Here is an 11,529-nt window from a genome sequence, read left to right on the forward strand (position 1 = left end):
CAACAAGCTGCATCTCTTTTCCCCAACCCCATGTAGAGTTGCCAATTTCGGTTGGAAGTATTCCTAGAGCTGTTTCATCATATGACTTAATCCTGGAGGTTTGGCACCCCTACATGTCACACTTACTATAAGCAGCACAAAGTTGGGTAGCCCTACAGATGAGAGCCCCCAGCTAATTCAACTTAGTGAAGGACACTCAAGTGGGGGGGGGTTTTACAATTAGTCATGAACATGGGGAAATAAGTGGCTATCAACAGCGTTAACCTAGAACAGGAGGAAGGATAAGATGCAAGCCTGGGAGACAGACTGTGTGTGTCTCCTTAGATAAGTCATTTGATTTCTCAGTGCCTTACTGGCTGTGAGGGTTCACACCCCTCCTTACAGGGCAGCACGGGCTAGTGGCCAGAGTCCATAGGATCAACCCTTGTCGCAGGGTAGCACGGCCTAGTGGCCAGAGTCCATATAAGCGCCCCTGGTTGCAGGGCAGCAGGGGTTCGTGCCGGCCTGTAGAAGCCTCTGTTCCTGCCGGCTTCAAGAGTGTCGGTTGGTCCTCTGCAGGAGCTTCCCGGTTAGGTCCTTCCCCTGCGGCCGCCAGCCCCGACTGAGCTGAGTTCCCTCCTTTTATACTCAGTGAGCATCTGGAGCATGCCCAGTACGAACGGGGCGGGACTTCCTCTGTCAGAGCTACCGGTCTGACGTCGCTGGGGTTAGTGTGGGGTGGGGCTGCCCCGTCACACTGGCCTTGGGTGTAAAACAGAATAATAGTCACCTGTCTCACAGGGAGACTGGATAAAGCTGGTTGAAAAAGGGAGGAACAATTTTGTGAAAAATTCTGAAGTTGTTTCTGATTCACGAGGTTTGAAATTGAACAATTTTTCATGCAACAAAAATGAATTTTCATTTCCCCCTGGTTCTCTCATTTGGCCACTGAGTGCATAAAATGAAGGATGCCCAGATTTTACCTCCTCCCCAAAGTGCACAGACAGCCTTTTTTTCCTTTTGCCACTCTAGCTTTTCAAAATGTTTTGCCCATCTTTGAAAAGTTACCAAGTAGTAGATTTAGAGTTTCCTTTGTGTATTCAGAAAGGTTACAGAGTGGAAAATGGGAAGAAACAGAAAAATGAGGAACACCCTACCCCCCCCCAAATATCAACATCGGGGGCGGGGGGAATTGGGAGAAAAAAACAAATTCAAAATATTTGTTTTTTGTTAAAAAAAATGGAAAAAATGTAAAAACTAAAACTTCTTGCAAAAGTTTTCAGTTTAGAAACAAGCCATTTTTCATCAAAGAAGTTGTGAATGAAAGTTTTCAACCATCTCTAGTTGCAAGTCTACATTCCTTTATGTTTGTAAAGCTCTTTGAGGTTCTTGGATAGAAGGTGCCAGGGAAATACAAAGTATTATTCTTCCCCTATCCTAAGGAGGGCTATAGAGCTAAGGGTAAAGAAATCAGTGTCTATACTCCCATTGGTGGACCAAGTTCATTGGTTTATAATATCCCCTGCCTTGATGAAGGAAAATAGAGTGGTCTAAACAACGAGGAGTCCTTGTGGCACCTTAGAGACTAACACATTTATTTGGGCATAAGCTTTCGTGGGCTAGAACCCACTTCATCAGATGCATGAAGTGAAAAATACAGGAGCAGGTATAAATACTTGAAAGGATGTGGGTTGCTTTACCAAGTGTGAGGTCAGTCTAATGAGATAAATCAATTAACAGCAGGATACCAAGGGAGGAAAAATAACTTTTAAAGTGGTAAGAGTGTGGCCCATTACAGACAGTTGACAAGAAGGTGTGAGTAACAGTAGGGAGAAATTAGTATTGGGGAAATTAAGTTTAGATTTTGTAATGACCCAACCACTCCCAGTCTTTGTTCAGGCCTAATCTGATGGTATCCAGTTTGCAAATTAATTCCAGTTCTGCAGCTTCACGTTGGAGTCTGTTTTTGAAGTTTTTTTGTTGAAGAATTGCAACTTTTAGGTCTGTTACTGAGTGACCAGAGAGATTGAAGTGTTCTCCCACTGGTTTTTGAATGTTATGATTCCTGATGTCAGATTTGTGTCCATTTATTCTTTTGCATAGAGACTGTTCAGTTTGGCCAATGTACATGACAGAGGGCCATTGCTGGCACATGACGGCATATATCACATTGGTAGCTGTGCAGGTGAATGAGCCCCAGATGGTGTGGCTGATGTGGTTAGGTGCTATGATGGTGTCCCTTGAATAGATATGTGGACAGAGTTGGCATCAGAGTTTGTAGCAGGGTTTGGTTCCTGGGTTGGTGTTTTTGTTGTGTAGTTGATGGTGAGTAATTGCTGGTGAGTATTTGCTTCAGGTTGGGGGGCTGTCTGTAGGCGAGGACTAACCAAGGTCTGTAAGAGTGAGGGATCATCCTTCAAGATAGGTTGTAGATCCTTGATGATGCGCTGGAGAGGTTTTAGTTGTGGGCTGTAGGTGACAGCTAGTGGCATTCTGTTACTTTCTTTGTTGGGCCTATCTTGTAGTAGGTGACTTCTAAGGCATTCTCTGCTGAAGGAGAAGCCCTGTTCTCCTCTGACACTGAGTACAAAGTACTGTACTGTGTAGAAGCCCTTCATGAACATGTAGGAGCAGGCACAAGTCATGAGTTTCAGTCTCTTTCCAACACCCATTTCTTCAGGCAGACAATTGTGCATATGGGAGCAAGGAGGGGTGCACACCTCTCCCTCTTGAGTCCTGCAGGCCAGTAACTGTGGGCATGCAGCATGGTATGAGGGGTTCCACAGACTCCATTCCCCAGGGGTCCCGCTGGCTTCTTCCATCCAGGAGCTGCATATAGAGAGGGGGAAATGGCAGCTACCTGGCCTCTTCCACAGTTCTGTTTCCACAGTACTGGGTTATCTGGCTATTACTCCTTGGCACTCCATTTTGTGACCCTACTTTCCCCCTCTCTCCCAATCACCTCCTGTCAGGGGTGGAACCTTCCAGAAAACGTTTAGTTACAACAGGAGTGTGAAGAACTGACGGAGGAGTCGGGTGAAGAGGTGAATACAGGGGATCACTTGAAAGCATCAGAACAAAAGCATAATAAACCCTGATAAGATGGGAGGGAGGTGGGAAAACAGAGACAAAACAAACTACATAGAAACAATCTGAAAAACATGAAAAATGCATGAAGCATTGAGTAAAACACCACAGCCTTCTGCAGCACATGTGATGCGGTCTCTGGCAGCTAGTTCTATTTTGGTCCCCATTAAGAAACGTCTGTTATAGCCCAGGCAGCTCTGGCTGCTGCTACATAAACTGGGACAGTGTAAATACTCATATTCTGAAGCTCCATCTGCCCTGCAAACTGGATAGAGCACTACTGGGTGGGGAAGCAGCTTATAAAAAAAAATGCTTTTCTTGGATCTAGGTTTTTAAAATCTATTAAAAAAAACCTTTCCACGTTCACCCCCTCCTGTGCCTTCGGGAGATGCTGGGAGCAGTGTTTCCAGAAAATACTTTGCAGATGGTTTCTTCTAGCAGGAACACTGCCAAATCTGTGTTCTTTGTGACTGAGAGATGGACTTTTCTCAACCCTGCTTCTCTGCTTCCTGGAGCAGATACCTCACTGGTGGGTGGTGCAACTGAGGTTCTAATCCCTTTGACACTTCCCTTGGTCTTTCTCCCTGAAGTCAGTGTCCGAGGACCAGATTTCCCTATTATTAAGGATAATTAATCCCTTTGTTATCCCCCTTGGCCTCCTCCCTGAAGCTGGCTTCACCACCATGTTGCTCCAATGTTATACTATTGCAGATCCATGGATTTCACCTTAGCGCTTGGTTTCAATGGAGTCATACCAGGGTTAAAAATAGACGGCAGTGAATCAGGCTCAATGTCTCAGTGATTTAGGTGAATGTCCTGAATTACCCTCCCATTCCTGTCCCATAGAACTGCTGGACTATCTCACAGCTGTGCCATTTCTATGTAATCACAGTAATGGTTCTTTCCCTACCATTTTTTCCTTTTATTATGAAAATAAGCAGGCCTTTGGGATAAATAAATGCCTCATTACTTTGTCACAATATTAAATACCTCTGTTTTTTTTAATTGAAGTCTGTGACTACCTATAATTCCTGGAAAAAGAATAGCTCAGAAGTACCCAGGGCCGGCTCCAGGCACCAGCTTCTCAAGCAGGTGCTTGGGGCGGCCGCTCCGGAGAGGGGCGGCACGTCCAGGTATTCGACGGCAATTCGGCGGACGGTCCCTCACTCCGCCTGGGAGTGAAGGGCCTCCCGCCGAATTGCCGCCGCAGATCGTGATCACGATTGCGGCTTTTTTTTTTGTTTGGGCTGCTTGGGGCAGCCAAAACCCTGGAGCCGGCCCTGGAAGTACCCTTTGTCCATGTTTTGTTTGTGTTCTCCGCACCCTGTTTTTCTTTTTGTTCTAAGCACAGCAATAATGTACTCAAGATGCAAAATGGCAGCCATACTAATAAATAATAGTAATGCTGGACTTCTATCAGCTTTTACTAATACCACAGGATGCTTTATGAACAGCCATGAGTTTAGCCTCAGACCCTCCTATGAGACAACTAGACAAATATTTGTCTCTTTTGACATATGAGGAAACTGAGGCAGAGAGGCAAGCTGTTTTTTTCAAGGTCACACAGTGAATCAAGTGGGAGAAGTGGGAATAGAAACCTTGTTTCCCAACCACTCCAGTGCTGGGTCTGAACCATCAGACCAGGCATAATCAGCACAGAGAGAGGCTACAAGGAAAACTAATTGCAAAGTCTGAACGCTTACCCTGGGAGGTAAGTTATTGCATGAGTGAATAACAGTCCACGTGGTATGAAAGTCTGGGGGAGAATTGATAACTCATATGGAACAAAGCCATTTTGGCCCAGTTGTTATAAATGCAGCATTGTCAACTACAATGCCAGCCACAAGCATTCAAAAATTATGAGTCAACCTCCCCCCAAAATAATGAGATAAAAAATTATTTTGGGTTCTTTTTGTTGTTTGATTTTTTGAGCCTTTAGGTACATTGGGGTCACATTTTCAAGCTTTCCTTTGAAAATAAAAGGGCTAAAATCTTACTTTAAAAAAGTTGGGGTTTTAAGTGAAATGTCAAATATCACTAGATGTGCAATAAAATCAGAGCTGGCAGTGCTAAAACAGAGCACTATATTGTTAAGTAGAAGATGTAGGGTACCTACCAGAAGGACTGTGTGAATTTGTTTGCCTCCAGGGTTTGATCTGAAGTTTGAATGAGCCCCAAAATTCAATATGGAGCTCATCTGCAAGCTCTAATTTTCAGGAAACAGGGCTGCTCCAATGTTTGTGAACCTGTCTGCAAGCCTGATCTGAATTTCAAGCTTTGAATGAAATCCAGATCTGGATGAACATGGCCCAGTTTCAGGTTTCAAAATGAAAGCTACAAACAGCTGTGCTGACATGGGGCCAACTTCACCATCACCTCGCTCTTTAAATGAATAGATTTCAAGGCCAGAAGGAACAATTCTGATCATGCAATTGGGCCTCCTGCATAACACACACCATGCAATTACACCCAGTGATGCCTGCATCAAGCCCCAATAACTTGTGATTAAACTAGAGCCTATATAAATGATGTAAATTGCTACCACTCTGACACAGCAGTGGTTTATGTGTGTAAGTGACCATACAAAGTGCAGGGCCATAGGGAATCAGACCCAATGTGCTTTCTATGTGTTCTGGATCAAAGTTCACAGAACATGTGTAGTACAAAGTTATTGTTACCTTCTTTTCACTTCCATATACTCCTGACCTTCCTCTGCTTTGAGAAGCTTCTCTCCTCTCCAAATAATCCCACAATAATCCAATTAGCAACAGAACTTTCTGCCTTCAGTGCCAGAGACTACTGGATTAATAAAAGCTCCCACTGGCTGTGACCACCGCTCTCCTTAAAAGTGGAAGAGGACTGCATCTGTGAAATGAACAGCAGAAACAACTTTAATTAGTAGCAAACTAACTAACTGGAGTCCCACTCCTTGCAGTGCCGAGCTACAATTTATATGGGGATTAGAACTCTCGGACAAAACAAGGAGAAGAAAGGAAAGAGGGAAACTATGAGCATTTGTGCAGTGCAGGATACCATTTTACAGCTAATTAGGACATGAACTGTGTATATTCATCTCTGCTTAGCATTGCCAACCCTCCCGGTTTCGCTAGGAGACTCTTGGAATCAGGCTCCATCTCCCAGAGGCTACTGGTGCCAAACCAGGAGATTTTAGGCTGCTAAAAGTCCAGCAGCGCAGCAGGGCTAAGGTAGGCTCCCTACCTGCTCTGGCCCCGCATCCCTTCCAGAAGTGGCCAGTACGTCCCTGCGGCCTCTGGGAGTGGGCAGGAGGTCTTCGTGTGCTGCCCCCGCCCCTAGCGCCAACTCTGCAGCTCCCATTGGCCCAGCCCTGAGCCCCCTCCAGTACCCTGACTCTCTCCTAGAGCTTGCACCCGCACCCCCTCCTGCATCCCAACCCCCTGCCCCAGGCTCAGCCCAGAGCCCCCTCCCACACTCTGAACCCCTTGGCTCCAGCTCAGAGCCCGCATCCTCTCCTGCACCCCAACTCCGTGCCCCAGCCTGGTGAAAGTGAGTGAGGATGGGGGAAAGCGAGCGATGGAGGGAGAGGGGATGGAGTGAGTGGGGTGGGGCCTCGTGGAAGGGGCGGGAAAGGGGGCTGGGCAAGGGTGTTTGGGTTTGTGTGATTAGACAATTGGCAATCCTACCTCTGCTCCACATAATACACAGCTAATCTACCCTTGAATTATCTCTCTGCGTCAAGGTTCCTACCGTCTTACTCTATTTCTCCATTTGGGCATTTGCAGTTTACTTCCCTGTCCCTGCCTTAAGAAAAGACTATAGAAAGAAAGTTAATGAAGTTAATATTGATTTTTTTGGGCGGGGGGTGAGGGGAGATTGGCTCTAGAAAGCTTATATAGCCACCTGGGAAAAAAAAACCTCACCCTCCTTGCTAGTTTCTTTGAAAAGCACTTTATTCTATTTTAATCCCAGAGAAAGAGACGCAGATATACAGAGAGATACATACTGCATTTCAGTTCCCCCTGGCTGGTGACAATATGTGCTCAATGAGGATTGAAAGCCAAAGACATTTGCAAAGGACATGCTACCTGGAATGTTGAGGTGAAATCGATGCTCATGAAACTGAGGTAACAAATAGCCCAGATGGGAAGACACTATACAAACTTCACATTCACCGTGCTAGTGACCTCCGTCCCAGCCTCCTGTTAATTCAGTCCTGGGCACCCCTCCCTGTTCTACCAATGCACCTAAATCATGACCTGCAGTTCCCCTACTATTCTAGCCCTGAGACCCACCCCCTCGACAGCTCTGCCAGTGCATTTAAATCCTCACCCGCATCACACCCTGCTAATCCCCTTCCTGAACCCTCCAGCTCACAAAACCAGCCTTGCCAATGAACCTCAGTCCAACTTTGCAGTGCCACCTGACATTATTGTTGCCAACTCTTGCAATTTTATTGTGAGCCACGGGATATTTGGTGCTTTGCTTAAAGCCCCAGATCCCAATTTTTAAAATTTTATTAATGTGATGATATGAAACCCTCAGATTTAATTTTAAATTTTACGTTTCTAGCCCTCATAGTTGCAAAGAAAAGCTTGAAAACATGATTCCTGCCCAAAGAAATGTAAGCCTGTTATGACTTTATTTGACATATGGCCACTTGTTGCCAACATTCGTACTCCTTATGACTTGACTCTGCCCTTTGCTAATAAACTTATTCTTGTTTTCACAATAAATACATCAGTGCTGTGCTGCTAAGCAAAGTACTGGTCCTGAGTTGAATCTTACACACTGGTGTGTGTTGTTCCTGGGGGGACAGGAGGCCCAGTTATTCTGAAAGTGTTCAGTGGATGAGGGGATGGACACTGCAGGGAACCCTCCGAGTATTCAGGGGTTGGCGTGTGCCTGTCACGACCTGTATGGAGAGTGCAAGGTCGGCAGAGGCCTGGATACTAGCAGGAGTATCCCTTGTGCTTGTGCTGCCAGAGGCTCTTGGTTTCAGGTTGCTTATCCACAGCAAGCACAGAGAAGACTGCTTCATGCAAAGGGCAGGTAGTGGTAAGGTGCCTCACAACTCAGGGAGCATCACAGCCCCCCCAAACAAGGGAGTTATTTGTCCATCACTATAGTGTGTGCTCTGCTCTCTCTCTCCTTCACACACACACACACACACACACACACACACACACACACACACACACACACACAAAGTTTTCTACTGAGAGGGAGACGGAGACTCGGGGATGGAAGTTGTCATAGCAACCTCCGACTCTGCAGTTCCAGTCTTATGCAACCATAAGCAGGTTTGGAAGGTGCAGTGGGGCACTTGCCTTCTGGCAGAAGAATTGCTTTAGTTAGTTACAGTTCAACTGAGTGCCGTGGGGTTAAACGGAGGCAATCTGTTTGCCAGAGATACGGCACTTTCTTCCTGGCACAGCCCTTGCCCTCTACACTCACATCTCACTGCCGCTTGCATGGTGGGATTGCAAGCTTGTGTGTGCACCGCCCTCTGCCAACAGACCAGCCCTGTTCTTGGAAAGCCATCCATGCAAGCCATTTCCTACCACGCCATCAGCCAAACATGAGCATCCACAGCCAAGTGTCACCCCACTTAAACAGGTGCACACAAAAAAACCCAAAACCACACCACTGTGGTGAGACTGGACTGAAATGCTGTCGGACCAGGTGGGGGTGTTACCGCTACTAGTCTCTGCGACTACTTCATTGAAATGCAGCTCCGCAGCTCTGAGGACACAAGGCACAAAGTCTAGAGTAAACGTGACTGTTTTTTGCTCTCCTTGCCAATTGGAAGCTTGGCGATTTAGACGCTAAACAGTAAAGAAGCTGTTTTCTCTCCCCACCCCGCACAAAGGAGAAAGGCAGAGAGAGGCCAGGGACATTTGTCTATCTCCAGGCTGATCTCCAAGTGGGTCTGCTGGAGCATGGTGGTGCCTGGTGTGAGAGCAGGGTATTGCTTTCTTTGACCACATTTGCTCATTGCATCCTTGGGGGGTGCCTGTTCTGTATTTTCAGACACACACAACAACCTGCGTCTTTTGTTTTAGAGCAGCGATACTCAGACCTCAGTGGTTCAGGAGCCAAATTAGCAATCAACATTACCCAGAAGAGTCACAGTAGTGTGAATTCATTGTTTCATAGTGCTATGTATTCCTATTTAAACAGTATGACAGGGTAAATATTTAGCTTCTATATGTAATTCTCACAGCAAAATGACTGACCAAGTCTTATTATTTTATCGTCTACAATTAGTTAACAACATAGTAAAAGCATCCTGACTGGTTAATAATTAAATCAGTGTTGTAATATCATGTGCTGCAAAGAGCTGCAGGAGACACATTAAAGAGCCATTTGAGACTCAGGGGCCTCAGTCTGTATCTAGATGCATTTTATTTCAGATGAAAGAAAACAACTGGAGAAGAATTCCAAAGTCACCGTGACAGAGGGAGGACAGTGACTCACTAATGCCCTGCATCTGATCAAAGCTAAAACTGATCTCCAATATGGACAGCCTTAAAATGAAAACACAAAGTGGGTGAGATTATGACTTTTATTGGACCAACTTCTGCTGGTGAGAGAGACAAGCTTTCAAACTTAGACAGAGCTCTTCTTTAGGTCTGGGAAATGTACTGAGAGTATCACAACACTGCATATAACCTTAAAATGGACAACCAGGCTGCCTTCTTAGGGATTTAAAGGGACCATACACCGAAAACAGATTCAGCATAACATTAACACAGCAATGCTGCAAACTCTTGTGATTTTACTGTAAGTCTTGAAATATCTGGTGCTTTTCATGAAGTCCCAGCCTCTAGATTCATATGATGAGAGGAGACTCTCAGCTTTCATTTAAAAAACAAGGTGTCTAGACCGAATGGTTTCAGCGAAAAGCTTAGAAATGTGACCCAAGTGTGATGGGTTGAACCCCCCCAACTCTCGGTCCGGGATGCCACCCAATGCGCTGAGGTTTCACTGAGCCCGCCTGCTCATCTAGCCTGGGCTCCCTCTACCCGTTTTGCTGAATCATGCTTTCCGGCCTCTGGCAGCACACACACAGGTAGGGACACACCTGTAGAATCACACAGAGTCTGCAAACAGCTCTCTGAGAAGTCTTAGGTAGGAAATTGCCCAGCACTCAAGTGCACACCCCTTTTTGGGGAGTAAACCCAAGATAATATTGTCTTGCACTATATAGAAAGATCTGCACACAATTCGCCCTCTCCCTCAATGTGGAGAGATATGCACAACTCCCCCCCCCCCCAATATGAATTACACAATCTGGGTTATGTTATAAACAAGAAATAAGTTTATTAACTATAAAAGGTAAATTTTAAATGATTATAAGGGATAGCAAACAGAACAAAGCAGATTACTGAGCAAATTAAATGAAACACACAAACTAGGCTTAATACACTCAAGAAATAGATAACAAAATGTAATTTCTCACCCTAAATGTTGTTTTAGGCAAATTTCAGAGTTTTTGTAGTTTAGAGTTCCAGTTATTTCTCTTTACAGATTAGACTCCTGTCTTAGTCTGGATTCAGTCCTTGCCTTTCCCACAGCTCATTTCCTTTGAATCTTCAGGTACTTTCAGCATTCTTTCTTCTTGGGCAGGAAGAGCCCTGTTTGCCTTACTCCCCAGCCTTAAATAGAATTTACATAAGGCAGGAAGCCTTTGTTTCCAGTGGAAAAGTACCAGAAGTGTCCAACGTGGTACTTTTTAACAGGTGACATTATCACCTGACCTTGCAGTGTCAAAGCAACCATGAAACCAGATTTATTGGCAATGTCCACAGGAAGGAACTCCCGGAAGATGGGGGATCTGCATCTTTGAAGACTCATTGTCTTTTTCCTAATAGCCCATTAAGGCTGATTGCTTACTGTCTGGTGGGTGTCTCCAAGTATAACCATAGATGTAATTGTTACATAGTCAATATTCCTAACTCCAGATACAGAAATGATACATGCATACAAATTGGATAATCGCATTCAGTAAATCATAACCTTTCCAATGATATCTTACATGAGCCATCTTGCATATATTATGCCATATTAATATCATAAGCATATTTCTATAAAGAATATGGAGCGTCACGTCACATTAAGTTCACCCTAGAAGCTCAGAAACCAGATGATAAACAGGAAGGACCCCCCTTTTTTAAAACCTCATTATTGTTAAGCCAATCTCATGATCTTTGGAGACTCGACTCATGATTTTAAATGCTTGGGGGTTGGCCAACCCATCGACCACCACAGGAAGTGGAAGTGTAGGGCTTTCCATATAGGCATGACATATGCATAAAGTCTTCTGTCTCCTAATTGTAATATTGTGACATCCCTCAGTGCAAAGGGCCTGCCAAAGACACCCTGCTTTCAGTTATATATTCAGTGAACATGGCCCACTTACTGACTGGCTAAGCCAACAATCCTTTAAGCAAGGGTCAGTCCTAGAGCAATATCATGTATTTG

At 45.1% G+C, this 11,529-nt stretch overlaps 1 protein-coding gene across 6 annotated transcripts in view; it reads right to left on the bottom strand.

The window, feature by feature from the left end:
* RASD2 (RASD family member 2) overlaps positions 1–10,721 on the bottom strand; it is a 32,333-nt gene extending 21,612 nt beyond the window's left edge. For 3 of the 6 annotated variants that reach the window (XM_065564374.1, XM_042843598.2, XM_065564345.1), the window contains exons 1-2: positions 10,508–10,721; positions 5,745–5,931 (exon numbers count right to left, since the gene is read on the bottom strand). Coding sequence is in view for 1 of the 6 variants with exons in the window: in XM_065564318.1 (XP_065420390.1) it covers positions 5,183–5,263 (81 nt within the window). In the remaining 5 variants the exon portion in view is untranslated. Of the gene's footprint in view, positions 1–5,182; positions 5,334–5,744; positions 5,932–10,507 lie in introns of those variants that run through there. The other 3 variants (XM_065564354.1, XM_065564318.1, XM_065564358.1) reach the window with 3 other exon arrangements.
* Positions 10,722–11,529: the final 808 nt, after the last annotated feature.

This window comes from Chrysemys picta, chromosome 1, assembly GCF_011386835.1.
Source record: "Chrysemys picta bellii isolate R12L10 chromosome 1, ASM1138683v2, whole genome shotgun sequence".
Taxonomy (NCBI): domain Eukaryota; kingdom Metazoa; phylum Chordata; order Testudines; family Emydidae; genus Chrysemys; species Chrysemys picta.